The sequence below is a fragment of the Chiloscyllium plagiosum genome, unplaced genomic scaffold (genome assembly GCF_037043375.1).
Source record: "Chiloscyllium plagiosum isolate Xiang-an unplaced genomic scaffold, Cpla_swu_hap1 HiC_scaffold_7, whole genome shotgun sequence".
NCBI lineage: Eukaryota > Metazoa > Chordata > Chondrichthyes > Orectolobiformes > Hemiscylliidae > Chiloscyllium > Chiloscyllium plagiosum.
Genome location: NW_028270145.1, coordinates 46673318 through 46695059, shown reverse-complemented (window position 1 = coordinate 46695059; position 21742 = coordinate 46673318). Strand labels below are relative to the sequence as shown.

Sequence of the window (21742 nt, the reverse complement as noted above, 5' to 3'; positions counted from 1 at the left end):
GGATCCATACCACTGTGGTCAACTCTTCAATGTCCTCTGAAATGGTCTAGTATCAACTGCTAGAAAAAAAAATGAAATCACCTGGGATTGACTGAGTCATTAGTACCAACTAATCGCAATTATTTATCACATTTTGTGTGGGGGTATCATTATTCTGAATAACATAGACTTTGAACAGATCAAGCAACTGAATACTGAGCATCCATGAGGCATTGCAGGCCATCAGGAAGAGCTGAGTTATATTCCAAGCACAATCTGCAACCTCATGGTCCTGCATATACCCCACTCTACCATTAACATCAAGCCAGGGGATTAACATTGGTCAAATGAAGTGTGCAGGAGAGCATGCCAGTAACAGTACCAAGCACACCTAAACATTAGGTGTCAAGCTGGTGAAGCTATGAAACAGGATTACTTACATGCCAAAAAGCATAAGCACCAAGTGATAGACAGAGCTAAATGACACCACTACAAACACATCACACCTAAACCCTGCAATCCTGTCACATTTAGTTGTGAATATTGGTGGACAACCAAACAACTAATTGGAGAAGGAGGCTCCACATATTTCCACTTCCTTAATAACAGGGGAGTCCATCATATCAGTATAAAATACAAGAATGAAGCATTCACAATAATCTTCAGCCAGAAGTGCTGAGTGGATAATCCATCGCAGCTCCTCTAGATGTTCCCAGCATCACCAATCTTCATCAAATTAACTCACTTCACATGATCTCAAAAAATGGTTGGAGGCAATAGGTACCGTAAAAGCTATGAACCCTGACAACATTCAGGCAACTCTACCAACGATTTATGCTTCAGAACTTGCTACACACTTTGCCAAGCAGATCCAGTATTGTTCCAATGTTGACATCTAACCGACCATTTAGAAAATTGTCCTGGTATGTTCTCTACAGAAAAAGCAGGGCTGCTCCAACCTGGCCAAGTATCGCCCACTAGTCTGCTCTCAATCATCAGCAAAGAGATGGAAGATGTCATCAACAGAGCTTTCAAGCAGCATTTGCTTAGTAATAACCCAGTCACTGAGGCTCAGTTTGTGTTCCGCCAAGGCCACAGCTCCTGACCTCATTCCAGTGTAGGTGCAAACATGGACAAAAGAAGGGGCTGCCTTTAACATCAAGGCTGCATTGGACCAAATGTGGCATCAAGGAGCTCGAGTCAATGGGAATCGGTGGGAAAAATCTCTGCTGGTTAAAGTTATACCTGGCACAAAGGATGATGGTTGTAGTGGTTGATGGCGAATTATCCCAGTTCCAAGATATCTATCCTGGTGTTCCTCAAGGTAATATCCTTGCCCAACCATCCTCAGCTGCTTCATCAATGACCTTCCCTCCACCATAAGATCAGAAGTGGGCATGTTCACCTGTTGACTGCACAACGTTCAACACCACAGTGACAACAACTGAAAGCTAATTTAATGAAATGCACTTTGAATTGCATGAAGTTTGTTCATAGTCCATTACTTTCTATGGCATTCCGTGGCACCAACTTCAAAAGACTGCAGTACAGTAATGAAATGATGTGTTGACAAGTTTCAGGTTATAGATGATCATTTGACTTAGCTTGTATCAGCCCTGTTACAAATTTACCATGATGTCGTTATAACAGTGCTAATCTCTTGACTCCATGTTGGCCCAAATCTTTCAAAGACCCTCCCATGTTTGTGGAAAAAAATGGGATTGTTGACAGGCTTGCTCTGTCTTGCCATTTTTTTCAAATCAATGAAATTTGGGAAAGATCTGACAAGAGACTTACCAGGATGTTGCCGAGAAGGGAGGGTTTGAGTTATAAGGAGGGGGTGGATAGGCTGGGACTTATGTCACTTAGATGATGTGGAGTGTAAGAGGTTGAGAGATGACCAAAGAGGTTTGTGGGCGGCACAGCAGCACAGTGGTTAGCACTGCTGCCTCACAGCGCCAGAGACCCGGGTTCAATTCCCGCCTCAGGCGACTGACTGTGTGGAGTTTGCACATTCTCCCCGTGTCTGCGTGGGTTTCCTCCGGGTGCTCCGGTTTCCTCCCACAGTCCAAAGATGTGCAGGGTCAGGTGAATTGGCCATACTAAATTGCCCGTAGTGTTAGGTAAGGGGTAAATGTAGGGGTATGGGTGGGTTTCGCTTCGGCGGGTCGGTGTGGACTTGTTGGGCCGAAGGGCCTGTTTCCACACTGTAATCTAATCTAATCTAAATCTAAAGGAGGTTTATAAAATAATGAGGGGTATAGATAAGATGAATGGCAGGTGTCTTTTTTTCCCTAGGCTGAGGCATTTCAAAAAGAGAGGGCATATTTTTAAGGTGAGAGCAGAAAGATTTAAAAAGGACGTGGATGGCACCTTTACTTTTGCCAGAAGAGAGTGGTTTGTGAGAAGAATGAACCATCAGAGGTAGTGGTGGATGCTGGTACAGTTACAACGTTTAAAAGACATTTGGATATGCACATGAATAAGAAATATTTGGAGGGATATGGGCCAAATGTAGACAGGTGATATTAGTTTGGGATTATAGTTGGCATGGGCTGGTTGTACCAAAGGGTCTGGTTCCATGCTGTGCAACTCTATGACTCTGTGCAACTCCTCAGATACTGAAGCAGTCCATGCCCAAATTCAGCAACACCCAGACAATATCCAGGCTGAGACTGAAAAGTGGCAAGTAACATTTGTGTCACACAAATGCAAAGCAATGACCATTTCCAACTGGAAAGAATCTAACCATTGCCCATTGACCACGAATTCACTATTTTTGCAGCAAGTTACTCACCTCTTGACTCTCCAAAGCCTGTCAAAAGCCTATCAAAAACCTGTCCACCATGTACAAAGCACAAGTCAGGAGTGTGATGAAATATTCCCCACTGGCCTAGGTGAATGCAGCTCCAACAAAACTGAAACAGCGTGATGCCATCCAGAACAAAGCAGCCTGCTTGATTGGAATCACATCCATAAACATTCAGTCTCTCCAGCACCAATGCTCCTGAGTAGCAGTGAGTACCATCTACAAGATGCACTGCAGAAATTCATCTAGTCTCCTTAGATAGATCCTTTCAAACCCACACTCACAACTACAACCATCTTGAAGAACAAGGGCTGCAGAAACGGATGAACACCAGTATCTACAAGTTCCCCTCCAAGTCATCTCACCATCCAGATTTGGAAACATATTACCATTTCTTCAATGTTGCTTGTCAGAATTCTGGAACTCACTTCCTTATGGCAATGTGAGTGTACTTATATCAAATGAACTGCAGTGGTTCAAGAAGACAGCCCACCATCATTTTCTCAAGCTAAACAAGGATGAGTAATAAATGTCTGCCCAGCTTGAGACACCACCATCCGTGAGTAAATATAAAAACCTAAACCACTCAAGTTCTTTTGTCCAGTAGTATTCAGAGCAGGGTACATGATTCCCATCAATCTTCCATTTTATATTAGAGGTAGCCTCAAAACATAACTTTACAAATAGCAAGTTTAGATGATTAATTATAACTTCTTGGATAATGGAAAGACAAGGTGAGTAGTCTGCCAGTAGGGCAGCATGGTGGCTCAGTTGTTCGCATTGTTGCTGCACAGCACCAAGGACCCACCCTGGGGCAACTGTCTGTGTGGAGTTTGCACATTCTCCCCGACTGGATGGGTTTCTTCTGGGTTCCTCACACAGTCCAAAGATCTGCAAGTTAGGTGGATTGGCAATGTTAAATTGCCGACAGTTTCCAGGGATATTTAGGTTAGGTAGATTAGCTACGGGAAACATGCAGGTATACAGGGGTAGGGTGGGATGAGGGGAGCGGTCTGGGTAGGATGCTGTTCGGAGGGTCAGTGGACTCAGCGGGCCAAATGGTCTGGTTCCACACTGTAGGTATTCAATATGATTCTAAATGGAATAATTTTAAGATTTCAGGGTTGACATGACAGTGTGGGTAGGGGGATTAAATTGTTAAAATGCAAACTGCCCACTCCAGTCCCACATGAACTGACCTACTTCTGCTTTAACTGAAACGGGTTTGGGTATTGATGAAAAATGCACTTGACAGGAGATTGCTGATTATAATATTTAAATAGAGTACGTGCCTCAGATTTTAACAATAATTTAACAACTGTAGGCCACATTTTCCAGGGAGTGAGAAATCAGATAGTTGAAGAAATAATGGTAAGACCTGCCCACTGCAGCTGCATATTTATTTCAGCACTGCTTGTGGCAAGAAACAGGAGTGATTCCTCTGGCTTCTTAAGCCATTGGTTATAAAATAGAGTGGTCATCAAGTGAAGGTATTTAAAAGAAGAATTAAGCAAGCCCATTCATCTCACTGTCTGTAAGTAAATATCTGCATTCTTAAAAAACTAATTATTGAAACACACTGAACATGCAGAACATTTGTATAACACTCATATTATGACAGACATAAAACTTATAGAATCCTTAATGTGAAAGCAGGCCATTTGGCCCATCAAGTCCACACTGATCCTCTAAAGAGGATCTCACCCAGACCACTTGCCTGCCTTATCCCTGTAACCCTGCATTTCCCTTGGCTAACCCACCTAGCCTGTACATCCCTTGACACTGTGCACAATTTAGCATGGCCAATTCTAACACCTTTGGACTGTGGGAGGAAACCCACAGAGACATGGGGAGAATGTGCAAACTCCACAAAGATAGCTCCCTGAGGGTGGAATCAAACCAGGATCCCTGGCACTGTGAGGCAGCAGTGCTAACCATTGTTTCAGAAACACTGCCTGAAGCAATCCTGCTGTGCTCTGCTTCACTTGCTGTGACTTTTAGAATCTCCCAGCCTGCAAGCTCTTCACTCATTCTTCCAACATTGGAATGTGGACTCTCTCCCACTGTTCCTCCTCATCACAAGATCATTATTAAGCACACCTTCCGATCTTTAATTGCTGAGGACAATCTGTAACTCCTGCCTCATCATGCAGGTTTTCTCCTTAACAACCAATCAGCTCCTCAACGTCTGTCTAAATGTTGAGATCATGACTGAGATAGGCGTTGAAGCATGGCGAGCCCGAAGGACAGTATTATGGTTGCAGGACTTTTGAGGACTCATCTACTGAGGTAGGATGGGGTGAGTTTAGAAACAGGAGAGGTTACCCTGTTAGGACTTTTCTATTGGCCTCCAAATAATTCCAGAGATGTAGAGGATAGGATAGCAAAGATGATCCCTGATAGGAGCGAGAGTGACAGGGTAGTTGTTATGACAGACTTTAACTTTCCTAACATTGACTGGGAATACCATAGTTCAAGTACTTTAGATGGGTCAGTTTTTGTCCAACGTGTGCAGGAGGGTTTCCTGACACAGCAAGGGGCAAGGCCACATTAGATTTGGTACTGGGTAATGAACCCGGCCAGGTGTCAGATTTGGAGGTAGTTGAGCACTTTGGTGTTAGTGACTGCAATTCAGTTATGTTTATTTCAGTGATGGAAAGGGACAGGTAAATAACACAGGTCCAAGAGTTACAGTTGGAGGAAAAGCAATTATGGTGCAATGTAGCAAGATTTAGGATGCTTAGGATGGGGAAGGAAACTGCAGGGGATGGGCACAATTGAAATGTGGAGCTTGTTCAAGGACCAGCTACTGTGGGTCCTTGATAAATATGCACGGGTCAGGCAGGAAGGAAGTTGTCGAGTGTGGGAGCCGTGGTTTACAAAGAAATTGAATCTCTTGTCAAGAGGAAGAAGAAAACTTACGTTAGGATGAGATGCGATGGCTCAGTTATGGCGCTTGAGAATTACAAGTTAGCCAGGAAAGTCCTAAAGAGAGAGCTTAGAAGAGGCAGGAGGGGACATAAGTCGTTGGCAGATAGGATCAAGGCTTTCTATAGGTATATCAGGAATAAAAGAACAACTAGAGTAAGATTAGGGTCAATTAAGCATAGTAGTGCGAAGTTGTATGTGCAGTCCGAGGAGACAAGGACAGTGCTAAATGAATATTTTTCGTTAGTATTCACACTAGAAAAAGACAATGTGGTCAAGGAGAATACTGATATACAGGCTACTAGACTAGATGGGATGAGGTGGATAAGGAGGAGATGTTAGCAATTTTGGAAAGTGTAAAAATACATAAGTTTCCTGGGCCAGATGAGATTTATACTAGGATTCTCTGGAAAGCCGGGGAAATTGCCTAGCCTTTGGCTTTGATCTTTATGTCGTCATTGTCGACAGGATTAGTGCCAGAAGACTGGAGGATAGCAAATGTTGTTCCCTTGATCAAGAAGAGAAGTAGAGACAACCCTGGGAATTATAGACCTGTGAGCCTTACTTCAGTTGTGGGTAAAGTGTTGGAAAGGGTTATAAGAGATAGGATTTCTAATCATCTAGAAAGGAGTTAGTTGATTAGGGATAGTCAACACAGTTTTGTGAAGGGTAGGTTGTGCTTCACAAACCTTATTGAGTTCTTTGAGAAAGTGGCCAAACAGGTGGATGAGGGTAAAGCAGTTGATGTGATGTGTATGGATTTCAGTAAGACATTTGAAGAAGTTCACCAAAGTAGGCTATTGCACAAAATACAGAGGCAAGGAATTGAGGATGATTTCGTGGTTTGGATCTGAAATTGGCTAGCTGAAAGACAACAGAGACTAGTGGTTGATGGGAAATATTCATCCTGAATTGGTTGAATTGAATTTATTGTCACGTGTACCAAGACAGTGAAAACCCTGGAGTTCAGTTACTAGTGGAGTACCACAAGGATCTGTTTTGGGTCCTCTGTTGTTTGTCATTTTTACAAATGACCTGGTTGAGGGCACAGAAGGATGGATTAGTAAATTTGCTGATGACACTAAGGTCAGTAGAGTTGGAGGTAGTGATGAAGGATGTTGTAGGTTACAGAGAGACATAGATAAGCTGCAGAGCTGGGCTGAGAGGTAGCAAATGGAGTTTAATGCAGCACAGTGTGAGGTGATTCACTTTGGGAGGAGTAACAGGAATGCAGAGTACTGGGGTAATGGTAAGATTCTTGGTAGTGTAGATGAGCAGAGAGATCTTGATGTCCAGGTACATAGATCCTTGAAAGTTGCCACCCAGGTTGATAGGGTTGTTAAGAAGTCACATGGTGTGCTCCCTTTTATTGGTAGAGGGATTGAGTTTTGGAATCATGGGATCATGCTGCAGCTGTACAAAATTCTGGTGCGGCCACATTTGGAGTATTGCATAAAGTTCTGGTCACCGTATTATAGGATGGATGTGGAAGCTGTTGAAAGGGTTCAGAGATTTACTAGGATGTTGACTGGTATGGAGGGAAGGTCTTATGAGGAAAGGCTGAGGGACTTGAGACTGTTTTCTTTGGAGTGAAGAAGATTGAGAGGTGACTTTATTGAGACATGTAAGATAATCAGAGGGTTAGATAAGTTGGACAGTGAGAGCCTTTTTCCTCGGATGGCGATGGCTAGCACGAAGGGACATAGCTTTAAATTGAGAGGTGATGGATATAGGACAGATGTCAGAGGTAGTTTCTTTACTCAGAGAGTAGTAGGGGTGTGGAACACACTGCCTGCAACAGTAGTAGATTCGCCAACTTTAAGAGCATTTAACTGGTCATTGGATAGGCATATAGATGAGAATGGAATAGTGTAGGTTGGATGGGCTTCAAATTGATTCAACAGATCGGCGCAACAGCGACAGCCAAAGAGTCTGTCCTGCGTGTAATGTTCTATGTAACCTAAATCCAAATCCAAATGGTTTTAGAATTGAGGTTTTTTTCTTTGTTTCTGTCTCCATCGTGCCATGACATTATAGAAACCATAATAGCTCCCCTTGCTATAAAGATCCTGGAAGTCACCTATTTTATTGCTGGCTTTGGAGAACCCGTCTTTCCCATTACCAATTAGTCTTGCATTTTTTTTAGTATTTAATTCCTTGTGTGGCCAGATCTTTATTTGCCAAACTTTTATTTGCTGGATCAGTATTTGCATGTGAATAGTATGTAACAGTATCTGCTTTACATTAGACTCCTACCCTCATCAGTCTTTATTTTTCTGTTCCAAAGTCTGCATTGTTTATCTCATTGTATGATGATGTGGTTCAGCAGGTCTGACAGCATCTACAGAGAAAGAAGCAAAGTTAACATCTTGAATCCAGGTTCTCAAGAAGGGTGACTGGATTCGAAATATGAACTCTGCTTCTTGCGCCACAGATACAGTCAGAATTGCTGAGTTTCTTCAGAAATGGCTACTTCTGTCTGTTTCATATCTCCAGCATCTGCAGTTCTTTGTTGAACTTTATATTGTTGTGATAAGGTGGTGTTTCTCTCAATGATCCTCTCCACTGCTTTTGTCCCGATCCTTCGCCCAGGTGTCAAGGACTAAACATGTCTGAACACACAGCATCTTCTTTTTGTCCTGCTTTGTGTGACCATAATTTGCCACATCACCTTTTAAAATTGTTCTCAATGCATGGGGTTATCATCTGCTGGATTATATCTTCCAGCAAGTACTGCTAAATGAATAAGTTGCAAAATGAGTCAGTAGCTCAGTCTTTCTCTTCTTTAACAACATAATTTTCTGTTAATTTCCTATTTATATGTAATCCTTTGGGTAATTCACAGATTCACAACAATCATACATAAACATGATTGCCTAGTACATGATCCTATCACTTTTTTCCTCAAAATCATACTTTAAAACTGTTCGGAATATGAGTACACTGCAACCAATGGCAAATAAAATACTGAATTTAAAATAGAAGTCAACTTTTCTCCAAAGATCAGATGGCACTTGAAGGTGCAACAACACAATTGTAGTCCTCTTACTACTTACAATATACATTTTATGTCAAACATACATCCTAAAGGTAAACCATTTCAAGTGGAAAATTGCAGAAAGTGCAATGGAGTTTAAATTTTCCCCCGTACACGAAGGTTCACTCTTGTGGTGCCCCTATATATTTCATTACTCTTTATATTTGCGTGTATATTCACCGTCCTGTACACAGCCAAAAGTGTTCCACAGTTTCCATCCCCAATGTGCACTGCAGCTGAAAAGCTTAAAACAGCCACATTTCTTCACTGCACCATTGCAGGGCTGCAAGCTTTCGTGTGTTTCTCAGCACTTAGTCCTGAATCATCAAATTTATCAGTTTGCAGCAGTCAGTTGAGGACAAATCTTTGCACAGAATGACCATCATGCTTTATGCAGACCAAGGAGTGTCTTTCACCTAATTGATAAACCAGATACTACTGTTACTCGTGTGCGAGTGCAGCTTTGGACTAATCTTTGGTAGTTACCTCATACTTGAAGTAGAGCAAAGGAAATGTGACTGTCAAATTTTGCATCATACTTTTTTTTTGGGATTGTAACAAGCTCAGTCAGGTGCATGCTATAGTGAGTGCCCAGATTGGGGCTGTTAACCAGGTCCAAACTGGGAGCCCTGGCTGACAGAAATAAACAGGTGAGTCAAAGATTCTGTTCACTCTCAGAGCTGCTCTAATGAAGCCTGATCAGGGTCAAGGACTCTCTGTGTGTAAATGAAGGATGCAAAGGTGACTGTGCAGTTATTTAAATGGTGATGAGAGAAGATAATTTTGAAAGAAATTTGCTCACAACAGTCAACTTTGAGTTGAGGTAAGCATTTCTGGCATTGTGCCTTTATTTGGGAAATTTGACTCATTTGCTCCTGCTGAAGACTGGGCCCAGTATGGTGAAAGAATGCTTTATTTATGCCAGGCAAATGAAGGGCAGATGAAAAGCAACAAATAATTCTCCTGACAGCTTTTGGACCTATTAGGAGCTAACTTTCCTGAGGCATCAAATACTAAAACCTTTCAAGGGTTGGTGTTGTTAGTTAAGGAATATTCCAACCCCACGCCCTCTTCAATTCTGAGACACTATTGGTTTTACTTAACAGTTCGAGAATCAGGGGAATCTGTGTCAGGATTTTTGACAAGATTACGACGTCTGGCAGAGACATGTGACTTTGGTTTAACCCTTAATGAGATGCTGAAAGACTGTTTGGTACATGGGATTAATGACGCAATCATGCAAAAGCACGTACTGGCTGCAACCCATTTGGACTTCAAGCAAACACTATAACTGGCTTTGTCATTAGAAGTGTGGCAAGTGGAACTTAAACGTTATAGGGTATGCTGATGGAAGTGGACTTGCTCGCCAGGTGAAATGAGCTTGGGGGTCACCACTTGAGTGAATGCCTCACTCAGGAAATATCCTGATCAGAGGGATTCTAGGCAAGCCCACATTAAAACCCCAATACAAAGCCAAGCCTCGACGAAATGATTAACAATTTCTTCAGGATTGGGGCTGGTAAGCCATTGTACTTGCTGCCGGTATGGACTCGAGATAGCAAGAGAGGCCCCACAAGGTTTCTGAACTGAGTAAGAGAACTCATAGGAGAAAGTGAGGACTGCAGATGCTGGAGATCAGAGCTGAAAATGTGTTGCTGGAAAAGCGCAGCAGGTCAGGCAGCATCCAAGGAGCAGGAGAATCGACGTTTCGGGCATGAACCCTTCTTCAGAAATGAGGAGAGTGTGCCAAGCAGGCTAAGATAAAAGGTAGGGAGGAGGGACTTGGGGGAGGAGCGTTGGAAATGCGATAGGTGGAAGGAGGTTAAGGTGAGGGTGATAGGCCGGAGTGGGGGTGGAGACGGAGAGGTCAGGAAGAAGATTGTCGGTTAGGAAGGTGGTGCCGAGTTCGAGGGATGGGACTGAGGCAAGGTGGGGGGAGGGGAAATGAGGAAACTGGAGAAATCAGAGTTCATCCCTTGTGGTTGGAGGATTCCGAGGCGGAAGATGAGGCACTCTTCCTCCAGCCGCCGTGTTGCTAGGGTCTGGTGATGGAGAAGTCCAAGGACCTGTATGTCCTTGGTGGAGTGGGAGGGGGAGTTGAAGTGTTGAGCCACGGGGTGGTTGGGTTGGTTGGTCCGGGTGTCCCAGAGGTGTTCTCTGAAACGTTCCGCAAGTAGGCGGCCTGACTCTCCAATATAGAGGAGGCCACATTGGGTGCAGCAGATGCAGTAAATGATTTGTGTGGAGGTACAGGTGAATTTGTGGCGGATATGGAAGGATCCCTTGGGGCCTTGGAGGGAAGTAAGGGGGGAGGTGTGGGTACTAGTTTTGCATTTCTTGTGGTTGCAGGGGAAGGTGCCGAGAGTGGAGTTGGATTGGTGGGGGGTGTGGACCTGACAAGGGAGTCACGGAGGGAGTGGTCTTTTCAGAACACTGATAGGGGAGGGGAGGGAAATATATCCCTGGTGGTGGGGTCCATTTGGAGGTGGCGGAAATGACGGCGGATGATACGATGTATATGGAGGTTGGTGGGGTGGTAGGTGAGGACCAGTGGGGTTCTGTCCAGATGGCGATTGGAGAGGCGGGGCTCAAGGGTGGAGGAGCGGGAAGTGGAGGAGATGCGGTGGAGAGCATCGTCGATCACGTCTGGGGGGAAATTGCGGTCTTTGAAGATGGAGGCCATCTGGGTTGTTCGGTATTGGAACTGGTCCTCCTGGGAGCAGATGCGGCGGAGACGAAGGAATTGGGAATATGGGATGGCGTTCTTACAGGGGGCAGGGTGGGAGGAGGTGTAGTCTATGTAGCTGTGGGAGTCGGTCGGTTTATAGTAAATGTCTGTGTTGATTCAGTCGTCCGAGATAGAAATGGAGAGGTCTAGGAAGGGGAGGGAGGAGTCTGAGACGGTCCAGGTAAATTTGAGGTCGGGGTTGAAGGTGTTGGTAAAGTGGATGAACTGTTCAACCTCCTCATGGGAGCACGAGGCAGCGCCGATACAGTCACCGATGTAGCGGAGGAAAAGGTGGGGGGTAGTGCCAGTGTAGCTGCGGAAGATGGACTGTTCCACATATCCTACGAAGAGGTAGGCATAGCTGAGGCCCAAACCAAAGGAGTAGCCATGGGCACCCGCATGGGCCCCAGAAAAAAAAACACAAACAGGCGATGTCTTTCACTGTGTCTCACACCTGCATACACACATGGGTAAAAAGAAAGAAAAATTAAAAAAAATTTAAAAAATAAACAAGAGTGGTATGGTGGAAATTTGAATAAAGATTCATGCAACTTGTGTCTTTCACTGTGTCTCACACCTGCACACACACAACATGGGTGCTGGGGAAAAAATTAAGTACTACTGCAGTTAGGCAGGAGTGTGGGGGTTTATAAAAAACAGGAGTGTCAGACATTAAAAAAAAGAACAGGACTGTCACACATCCTCTTCACTCTGGGAGCTGGCTCTAGGGATAAGTATTGAAGAAAAAAAAATAAACAAGAGTGGTGTGGTGGAAATTTGAATAAAGATTCATGCACCTTATGTCTTTCACTGTGTCTCACACCTGCACACACACAACATGGGTGCTGGGGAAAAAATAAGCACTACTGCAGTTAGGTGGTAGTGTGGGGAAAAAAAGAGAGAGAAAAAAGAACAGGAATGTGAAACATCCTCTTCACTCTGAAAGCTGGCTCTTGAAGGAGCTGGACCAGTGTGTGAAGGACTCTCCTTTGTTGTATCAGAGGAAGGGTCTAACCCCGAGCTAGCTGCCCACATCCAATATACTCTGCGAAGAAGGAAAAAGGGAGATGGGAGAAGGAAGAAGGAAAAAAAATAAACAGGAGTGGTGGCGAAATTTGAATAAAGATTCATACACTGTGTCTTTCACTGAGTCTCACACCTGCACACACACAAAATGAGTGCTGGGAAAAAATAAGCACTACCGCAGTTAGGCGGTAGTGTGGGAAAAAAAAGAAAAAAAAAAAAGAGTGCCAGACATCCTGTTCTAAAGAAAAAGAAAAAATGAAAAAAGATAAACAGGAGTAAGGCGGGTAGGCCGTCCTCAGCGCTGTCACCCTGGGCGGGTACCGGGGCAGGCTGTCCGAGAGGTGGCCAGAAGGTGCTGAGAATGATTAGGGAAGTCAGAATGTGAGTGGGCCGTCCTGACCACTGTCACCCCGGGCAGGAACCAAGGCGGGCTGTCCTAGAGGTGGTCAAAAGGTGTGTCAGGGCAGACCGAGAACTGGAAGGGGCATGGGGTGGACTGAGAGCCGGAAGGTGCGTAGGGACGGGCTGCTTTAGAGTGGATGGAAGGTGGGAGGGACGGGGGGCTTGCTGGGGGTGTCTGTATTGTATCCATTGTTTTTTATGTAATTGGACTGCCTTGTATGTACAAATGTTACTGTTTTGTAATGATTGAAACTAGGATTTGAGGTTTGTCCTCATTTTCCTGAAAACTGGTTGAATGGTAGGGTTTGGGGCCTGGCTTTGCTGTTTCTCTGTATACAACTGTTAATGTTAATTGTTTTGTAAACTGTGTATTGTTTAATAAAATATTCTAACCAGGAAAAAAAAAGGAGTGTAGTTTTATCCCTTTTAGGGACCTAAAACATCAGGCCCTGTATTGACTGCTGCTGCACACCGTCCACCTCTTCTCCCTCATCCTCTGCCCAGACACGCCTTGGCAGGGGTCCTCCCCATTTCTCTCAGGGATCTGGGGTGGAGGGGTGCTGCACATGGCGGTCCCCTGCAACCGCAGATTGCGATAGTTCACAGACTCCCAGCCCAACTGCTTGTTCTGTGGAGTGTGGACCATATATATATATAGGGTGTGCGCGCTTGTACTCCCTTTTTGATTTTCTAAAAAACCTTCTTGTTTTTGGTTGCACTTCAGTTCCACGCTCCTGATGTTCGGGCACTTGGTATGGAGGGGCGAGGGCAGGTCTGAGCACCTCCTCGTGGGTCTGCTCCTGGGCCTGGCCAAACTGGCCATAAACAGGTCCAGGCAACGGGCCATGGAGGGAGTTGTTAGGGCCGACTGCCTGCCCCTTTTCCGTGGTTACGTTAGAGCCCATGTGTCTCTGTAGAAGGAGCATGTGGTGTTCACCAACACCCTTGAGATTTCAGGGAGAGGTGGGTGCCACAGGGAGTGGAGTGTATTATTTCCCTGCCCAATTCTATTTTGATTTAATCCCTGCCCTCCCCTTTACTGTTTGATCACACAGCATTACCCTGTGAAATGAAGGGCACTGCTTGTCACTGGCGACTTGAGTGTTTCTTTTCTTCCTGGTGGTGGAAATTGAATAAAGTTTTGTACACCTGCTGTCTTTCACTGTGTCTCACACCTGCACACACAAAAAAATAAAAAAATAAAATAAACAGGAGTGTCAAAGCTTCTGTTCACTCTGAGAGCTGGCTCTGAGGAAGCTTGAGCAGTGACAAGTATTATGCAAGTATAAATAAATGGGTGACTTGGTATTGGGATCCAGGCTGCTGTGGAGCTATTTCATGTTTGAAACCGAATTCACTTCTTTAGCAAAAAGTAATTTGTTTATCTCTCACTTGAACAATTCCTCAAATTTCTGCAAACCATTAATACAGATATTAAGGAAAGGAAGAGAAAATGTCACGTTATACCAGAATTTACCTGAGCTATTTTCTGTTCCCAATTCAACTGCAACAAAGACGATGCCCTACTGACAACCAGCCCATTTTTGATTGTGAAAACAATGATCTTTTTTGTGAAAAGCTATCTCCACTAAATAAGATTTTTTTGGAAACATTTCTGATTAGGCTCTCAACTGGAAGTTAGAGTTGAAAAGTGTGGTGCTGAGAAAGCACAGCAGGTCAGGCAGCATCTGAGGAATATGAGAGTTGAGGGCCCAGCATTTGCAGTCCTCTTTTTCCCTCTCAACTGGCTTCTATGGACATAAATATATGTATACATGATAGTTGTTTTTGTATATAATCATAGAGATATACAGCCCAAAAACACACCCTTTGGTCCAACTTATCCAGGCCGACCAGATATCCTATATAAATCTAGTCCCATTTGCTAGCATTTGGCCCATATCCCTGTAAACCCTTGCTATTCATATAACCATCCATGTTTCTAATTGTACCTGTCTCCCCCACTTCGTCTGGCAGCTCATTCCATACAAGCACCACCCTCTGCATGAAAAAGCTGATCCATAGGACCTTTCAAAAATCTTTCCTCTCTCAACTTAAGCCCTCGAGTTCTGGACTCCCCCTATCCAGGGAATAGACTTTGTCTATTTACCCGACCCATGCCCTTCATGATTTTAAAAACATCTACATGGTAACCCCTCAGCCTCTGAGGCTCCAGGGTAAGGAGCCCCAGCCTATTCAGTCTCTCTACATAGCTCAAACCCTCCAACCCTGGCAACATCCTTGTAAATGCTTTCCGAAACCTTTCAAATTTCACAACTTCCTTCTGATAGCAGGGAAACCAGAAGGGCACACAATTATCCAAAAATTCAGAACCTGAAATCCAAAAATGACTTGGACATTAAAAATGAAAGTACATAAAATGAATAAATACATATACCACTGATAACGAAATTTATATTATGGTAGCAAACTGAGAAAGATGTAGATAAAGTACTTCATTATTAAGAGAAAAGATAAAGTATATGATTATTAACAGAAAAGATAAAGTACATGGTTAGCAACAGAAAAGTAGATGTTCATATTGTAATGTTAAAAGATTAAATTGTACTCTCTCTCTGGACATTAATATAATGTTAAAGGGTTAAACTGTACTGTCTTTCTCCAAGAAGCTGAACAGTCTGAAAGTGGGGGGGAGGAGGTGACATACTGTCTCACAGGTGACATGCAGGAAAGTTGATGACTATCCATTATAATTCACACTTCATTTGGGCAGCCATTTACTACTATTCTACTGCTGTTATCAAATTAAACTCTCATTCAGTCCCTTCTATTCAGAAATGCATACATAGAATTTATCTGGCTGTGGATGGCTATTGGGTGATCATCCCCTGATACTGAAGTGTATCACACTCACATTGTCTTGGGGAATCACGGAGTCAGGAAATTGTTTGCATAACGATTCCCCAGGATTAGGGCATTTATATTTACATTATCTCAGAAGATGACCTCACCTGGGGTAACGTGTGGTTATTGGGCAGGGAGTGGCTGGAGTATCTGTGAGAATTACCAACTGACCCGTATAAAGGGGATGTGTTTTCTTTGTTCGGGGCCTCTTTTGAATAGATTTCTCACGCATGCAAAGAGTGTCAAAGGGGATCACCTAGTTTGTACAGGCTTTAATAAACAAACTTTAATTGTTTGCAGAAGGTGGTGTGTGCAAATCGCATCACGTGTGTGAAACCTCAGGAAAAGACCTTAACAACATGTAAAAAAGTCCCTGTCATTACTTATTAAATTGTACAAATGTAACAAACTTTGTCATGAGGGCATCAGGGGTGTATCTTTTCCAGGGCACTGAGCAAACATTTTTTGTTACTGAAATCATAGACAACAAAACAAAATGATATACCAGGTCCACCAAGTCCTTTCAAGGGCCCTGGGTTTGTCTATGTTGTGCATCACAAATAGATAGTGGAAGGGATAACTGAACCAAAAATGCAAAGCCATATATTTCAAGATACTTTTTAATATTCTGGCTGATGGTTACCTCTCAATCACTTTATCAATGAAAGGACTGATCATCTATTCATTTATCCTGTTGCTGTTTGTGGGATATTCTCCCTTACATCGTAACACTACAATACTTGAGGAGTACTTGGTTGGGTTTTCTTTAGATTAGATTACCTACAGTGTGGAAACAGGCCCTTCAGCCCAACAGGTCCACACCGACACTCTGAAGAGCAACCCACCCAGACCCATTCCCCTACATTTACCCCTTCACCTAACACTACGGGCAATTTAGCATGGCCAATTCACCTGACCAGCACATTTGTGGACTGTGGGAGGAAACCCACGCAGACACGGGGAGAATGTGCAAACTCCACACAGACAGTTGCCCGAGACGTTTTCTTGAGTCCTATTTATTTATTTTATTCCCCCCCCCCCATTATTCTCATTCTCGTACATTGGAGTCGGCGGAATATTATTCACTATTTCAACCTGCCAACAACAATCCTGGAGGAATTCAGAATTCCATAAAATTTCATCAAAGCAACAGATAATGAGCTCTCTCACCCGAGGGCGTATCAGAACCCAGCAACTTTGATCAAGAATAAGTTTCGCACAGGTGACGGACCCATTTGAAGTCAAGCCGCACGACTTTGATACATCCGTTTTCAGAAAGGCAAGTCAAGCCACTGACCACATGTAAACAAATTAGGATCGGCTATAAACCGCATGCCACATCTGCGATTAAAAGGTCAGAAAATACGCTCACCTCTTCGGTTGTCAGCTCAAATCGCACAGGATCACCACGGCGGGATGAAAAAGAAGTTGACTCATGCCGAAGTCGCTTCGAGTCTGTGTTTTGACAAGATCGATCCAACAGGTCAATGCGAATAAATATAAACAGTTTCTGAGCTAGATTGAGAACCGATTACCACCCCCCGCTCAAATCTACAGCACTCACACCCACTTCCAGCCCAACGGTGCCTTCTTTCCAAAACGGATGTTCTTGAGTGAAGGAGAACGAGATGCGAGTTCCAAGCGGACGTGGTTTTTGGATACGCTCTGATTTTCAGCTCTGATCTCCAGCATCTGCAGTCCTCACTTTCTCCTCGAGGTTTTTGGATAGCCTAAGGACAGTTATTGTTTTTGACCGGTATGTGGTGTGATGTGATGTGATCCGGGGAGGCGGTCACCGTTTCAAAGTGCAGGTGAAGAACGCGAAGCCGTTAGCGCCGGCCGCGCGCCAGGTCCCCAGCAACCAACAGCTTCCCCCCAACCACTCCCCCCCTCACGCATGCGCAGCGCGGGTCGCCGCCGCCACCGCTGCTGCTGCTGACTCGGCGCGATCCGTGCGCCGGCGGCGGGAGGCGAATTAAACAGCCGAGTGAGTGAGCGTGTCTCTGTCTGTCTGACTGACTGACTGAGGAGAAATTACAGCTCGCTTTCCGACTCAATGATTCAGACCGTGGGCTTCTGACACTTTTTAATTTCCTTCCTCCCCACCCCCTCCCCTTGGATTCGTTCCTCCCCCCGACAAAATTTGCTGTTTTTATTGAGGAAAAAAAAATTCTTGCCTTAAACATCGGCTGCCCACCCCGTCCATTTCGGCCACAGGCCTCGGGCTCGGATCACCCTAAGGTAAGGAGGAAGTTGGCCGTCAGCTTTTTTTTAACCGAAAAAGAGATAGACAATTTGGTCGGGAAACTTAACAAATTCCTCCTCATTGTTAAGCGGTTGGCGAGAGATCAGAGTTTACGCATCAGTTACTGTGCCACGCTGATTGGAGCGCCTCGCTTTTTAAAAGGACGATTCGAAATAATTCTTAAAAGCAGTCACCCAAACCTGCCACACATTTTCGATCCTGGCCTCCTTGAGACTTGACGGTGTCCGGCTTCTGTTTAGTCCATCCTTCCTTGAAATGACCGTCAAGATCGTGTAATGTTAAAATCCCGAGCAGTGCCACCTTACACAACAAAACCTCGTTTTACAGCAGACACCCCATGACTTCCCTCTCCAACCCCTTCCACGCACAAACACAAAGACAACTTGATTTTAAAAAAATATTTGAGTACCACCGGTCTGTCGTTTATGTCCCCAACATCTGTCTACCGTATGTAAATCCAATGCAAAGCGTGTTTTTAAATCTTTGGAGAAGAAGGGGGGAGGGAGAGAGGGAAGCTGCTGCCTGTCCGCTCTGGCCACGAGCATTGCTTCTTGGTGTCTATGTGAGTCGTTAGTTTCTTTTTCCACGGTACTTCGGCTTTCCCCTCTCTTGGTGAATGTGGTAATTTTGTGACTTCTTTTGACGCTTAAGGGAAGATGTCCAGCGACAGGCAGAGGTCTGACGACGAGAGTCCGAGCACAAGCAGTGGGAGCTCGGATGCCGACCAGCGTGACAACCCGCAAGAAGAGAGGAAAGAACCATCCTCTCAGCAACAACCGAAAAAGAAAGACCCTAAGGTATCCAGCAAAACCACAGCGAAACTCTCCACCAGTGCTAAAAGGTAAAGATGCCTGTTTCTGAACTCGAGCACCGGCATTTTGCCAATCCCGGTTACACTCCTTTAAAGTCCTTATCAAATATGTCAATATAAACACTCCTCTCATTTGCATATAAGCTTGAAAAGAGAAAAAAATATGAAAAACCGCTCTTAGGCGGGACGAATTTTCTTTGTTTGCATCTTTAATACACCCTTCTACCCCTTTTCGGCTGAATTGTGTAAATTGGAAAGCGACAGGTAGTGAAAATTTGTCAAAACTTGTCCTGTTATGGGATTTGGGTCTAACGCTGTTGAGAACAAAGAGGAAGCAGCCATGTTTTCCACTCTGGTTGGGTGAGCTGCTGAGAAACGGATGGTGATAGAGGGCACTATAATCGTTCTTTTACATCTAAATGCAGCACAGTGTTTTGCACTAAATATTTCTTTTTTTCAGAATTCAAAAGGAATTAGCAGAAATCACATTGGATCCGCCTCCGAACTGCAGGTAAGTGAGCTTGATCAATTAACATGTTGTAAAATGTGATTAAGTCGCCTAACAGTGATGCCATTTAAGTAAATGTGTGGTGCCAGTGAAAACATGTCCATTGTGGTTTCCTGGACACAGAGGCTTGTGATAGGCAATTAGCATCTTCAGATGGGCAGGGGAAGAGGCATAAATTATGGGGAGTGATAAACTTGTTTGTAAATAATAAATATTTGGAACAATATATGATGGGCACCTGTCTCAGCCTGAAAGCATGCTGATTTCTTAAGATATCTAAACGGTTCAATGTTCTGAGGCGTTGTCTGTTGAAATTGATTATTATAGTGTACATTGCTGGTTTTCTATGGCTGGGAAAGAAATAAACAGGAAGTTTATTTTTAAGGTGGGAAGAGAGAAGTACTGTGTTAATTGTAGTCACTGGATTGGTTGGATTGGAGTTTGAGTATTTGGAGTAAGACTTTTGACACTTAGTTGCTGTCACCGATCAATATTGTAATGCATCTTAGTTTTGCCTGAAATGTAAAAGTTCGTTGTGGCAGATAAGCAGTCTGTGGTTATTTCTGAGCGAAACCTTTCTTGGATACCATAGAGGCTTTAATTTTTGTCTGTAAATGTCATGAATAATTCTATTGTAAAGTTCCATGTGTGCTTTTGAGAGATGTTGGAGTGTGCTTTACTTTGTTTTGAAAAACCCCATATTCTGCATTCTGTTACATTACCCTGATTTGCCTGGATAGCATGAAAGCAGTACTTTTCGCTGTATCTTAATATATGTGACAGTAATAAATAAAATCAGTTAGTACTCACTTTTTATGATCCAAGTAAGGAGATACTTGTCTTTCAAATATTGAATCAGTAAGAAGTATGGAAATCCTCTCAAACTTTGAAGCCCACTTCCACAAATATCTAGATTTAGGGAAAAAAAGTAATTGTTTCCATTCTGTTGCTATTCTGACGTTTGCAGTACATGTGAAAAATGTAACAAAGAAGGAGTTGATATTAACCCATTGGTTTTATGATAACTATTCTTGTTTTGATACCAGTGTAAATGGACATTCTTGTATTGTGCTCTTTGCTGTTCTAATCTTTGACATGGAATTGGGAAGTTTTGCTGGTAATATTGACAGTTAATATTTAATGTTGGGTTTCTATTATGAAGTAAATATGGTTTTATGTTAAACAGGTTTCTTGGCCTTCAAAGGCAAATTTGAAGTTGAAAAATTTAAGTCAGTTGTAACCACAAATGAGGTCCTTGTGTCAGGTTTAACCTCAAGTTGGCATTAAACCTTGACTTCATCACTGCTTTCTCTCTTGATGCATTACAATTTTCACAATATATCAGCATAATAAGATAAGCCTCAAGCCTAAAAGCAATGACCTATTGAAGCCCCCTTTAATGCGTTTAGATAAATATATACCTTCAGATTTGTTCAATGTGAATGTCCATGTTGAAATTCTAAGCTGTTAAGTTCATTATCCAGTTCTGAATAAAACAGCAATGAACGCATTTAACCTATCCCCATTTTAAATTGGGGATAATTTTGCATTTCTCTGTGCTCTGATATATTTATTTTGGTTAAATTGTGTTCATGATTTTTAAATTTTACATTCCAATGGAATGATGAGCTGAACAAGTTGACTGGCTGGCAAGCTTTTCTTATTCATATTTATAAGAGTCATACAGCAAGGAAACAAGTCCTTCGGCCCAACGTGTGTGTATAATTTCATTTTTCATAATGATTTGAGATTCTCAGTTTCTTAAGATCTTTGGCAACTACATCACTACCTGAGCCCTGGCTGTACACCTGGATAGCCCTAGTGTCCTTGATGTGTTCTTTCAATACACTTCCTGAAGGGGAGCTTGAATGACTAGTCTTACGCTACATTGCAATATACTATTAAGTTGTCTGTGATGGTGAAGTATTATTGGTGCTGAAAGTATGTGTTCTCAGCCAACTCTGGACTCTTGATTTCACCATCCTTCAACACGATACTGGTCAATGGTAGCAGAGTTGGTCACTCATTTTATGTTGTCAACTTCAGTTGTGCTTCTTTGGTCTTGCTGGCCACTGCATCCCAGTCGTATGAGATATTTCTATTATGCCACTGTAGTAACCTTAAAATGATTCTGCATTTTTGGGTTCTACAATTAGGTTAGAAAGCATGAAGAAAATTCTCCTGTTTGCCTCTTGATTGGATGGTTGACAGTGGTTTAGTTTTGGACCAGTGGTTTGACAACTGTTAGTTCCAAGAGCCCAGAAACAAAGGGCACTCCTTCTCAAGAAAGTAGAGATTCAGATGTGAAAGGTGATTGTGAACTTTGACCATATATTTGAATATATGATGCCTCCTGTGTTGAAATATAATTTGTAGCATTCCA

At 43.3% G+C, this 21742-nt stretch overlaps 1 protein-coding gene and 1 long non-coding RNA gene across 12 annotated transcripts in view; one reads left to right on the top strand and one right to left on the bottom strand.

Annotated features, from left to right (window-relative positions):
• The window catches only part of LOC148149603 (uncharacterized), a 64594-nt gene extending 46939 nt beyond the window's left edge, over positions 1-17655 (bottom strand). For 2 of the 9 annotated variants that reach the window (XR_015757650.1, XR_015757657.1), the window contains exon 1: positions 17147-17653. This is a non-coding gene — a long non-coding RNA (uncharacterized LOC148149603). Of the gene's footprint in view, positions 1-13970; positions 14085-17146 lie in introns of all 9 variants that reach the window. The other 7 variants (XR_015757656.1, XR_015757654.1, XR_015757651.1 and 4 more) reach the window with 6 other exon arrangements.
• Positions 17656-17660: 5 nt separating this feature from the next.
• Positions 17661-21742, top strand: part of ube2e3 (ubiquitin-conjugating enzyme E2E 3 (UBC4/5 homolog, yeast)) — a 152093-nt gene continuing 148011 nt past the window's right edge. The window contains exons 1-3 of one of the 3 annotated variants that reach the window (XM_043693491.2): positions 17661-17761; positions 18692-18881; positions 19312-19362. In XM_043693491.2, coding sequence (XP_043549426.1) covers positions 18697-18881; positions 19312-19362 — 236 coding nt within the window. In that variant the 5' untranslated portion in view covers positions 17661-17761; positions 18692-18696. The other 2 variants (XM_043693490.2, XM_043693492.2) reach the window with 2 other exon arrangements.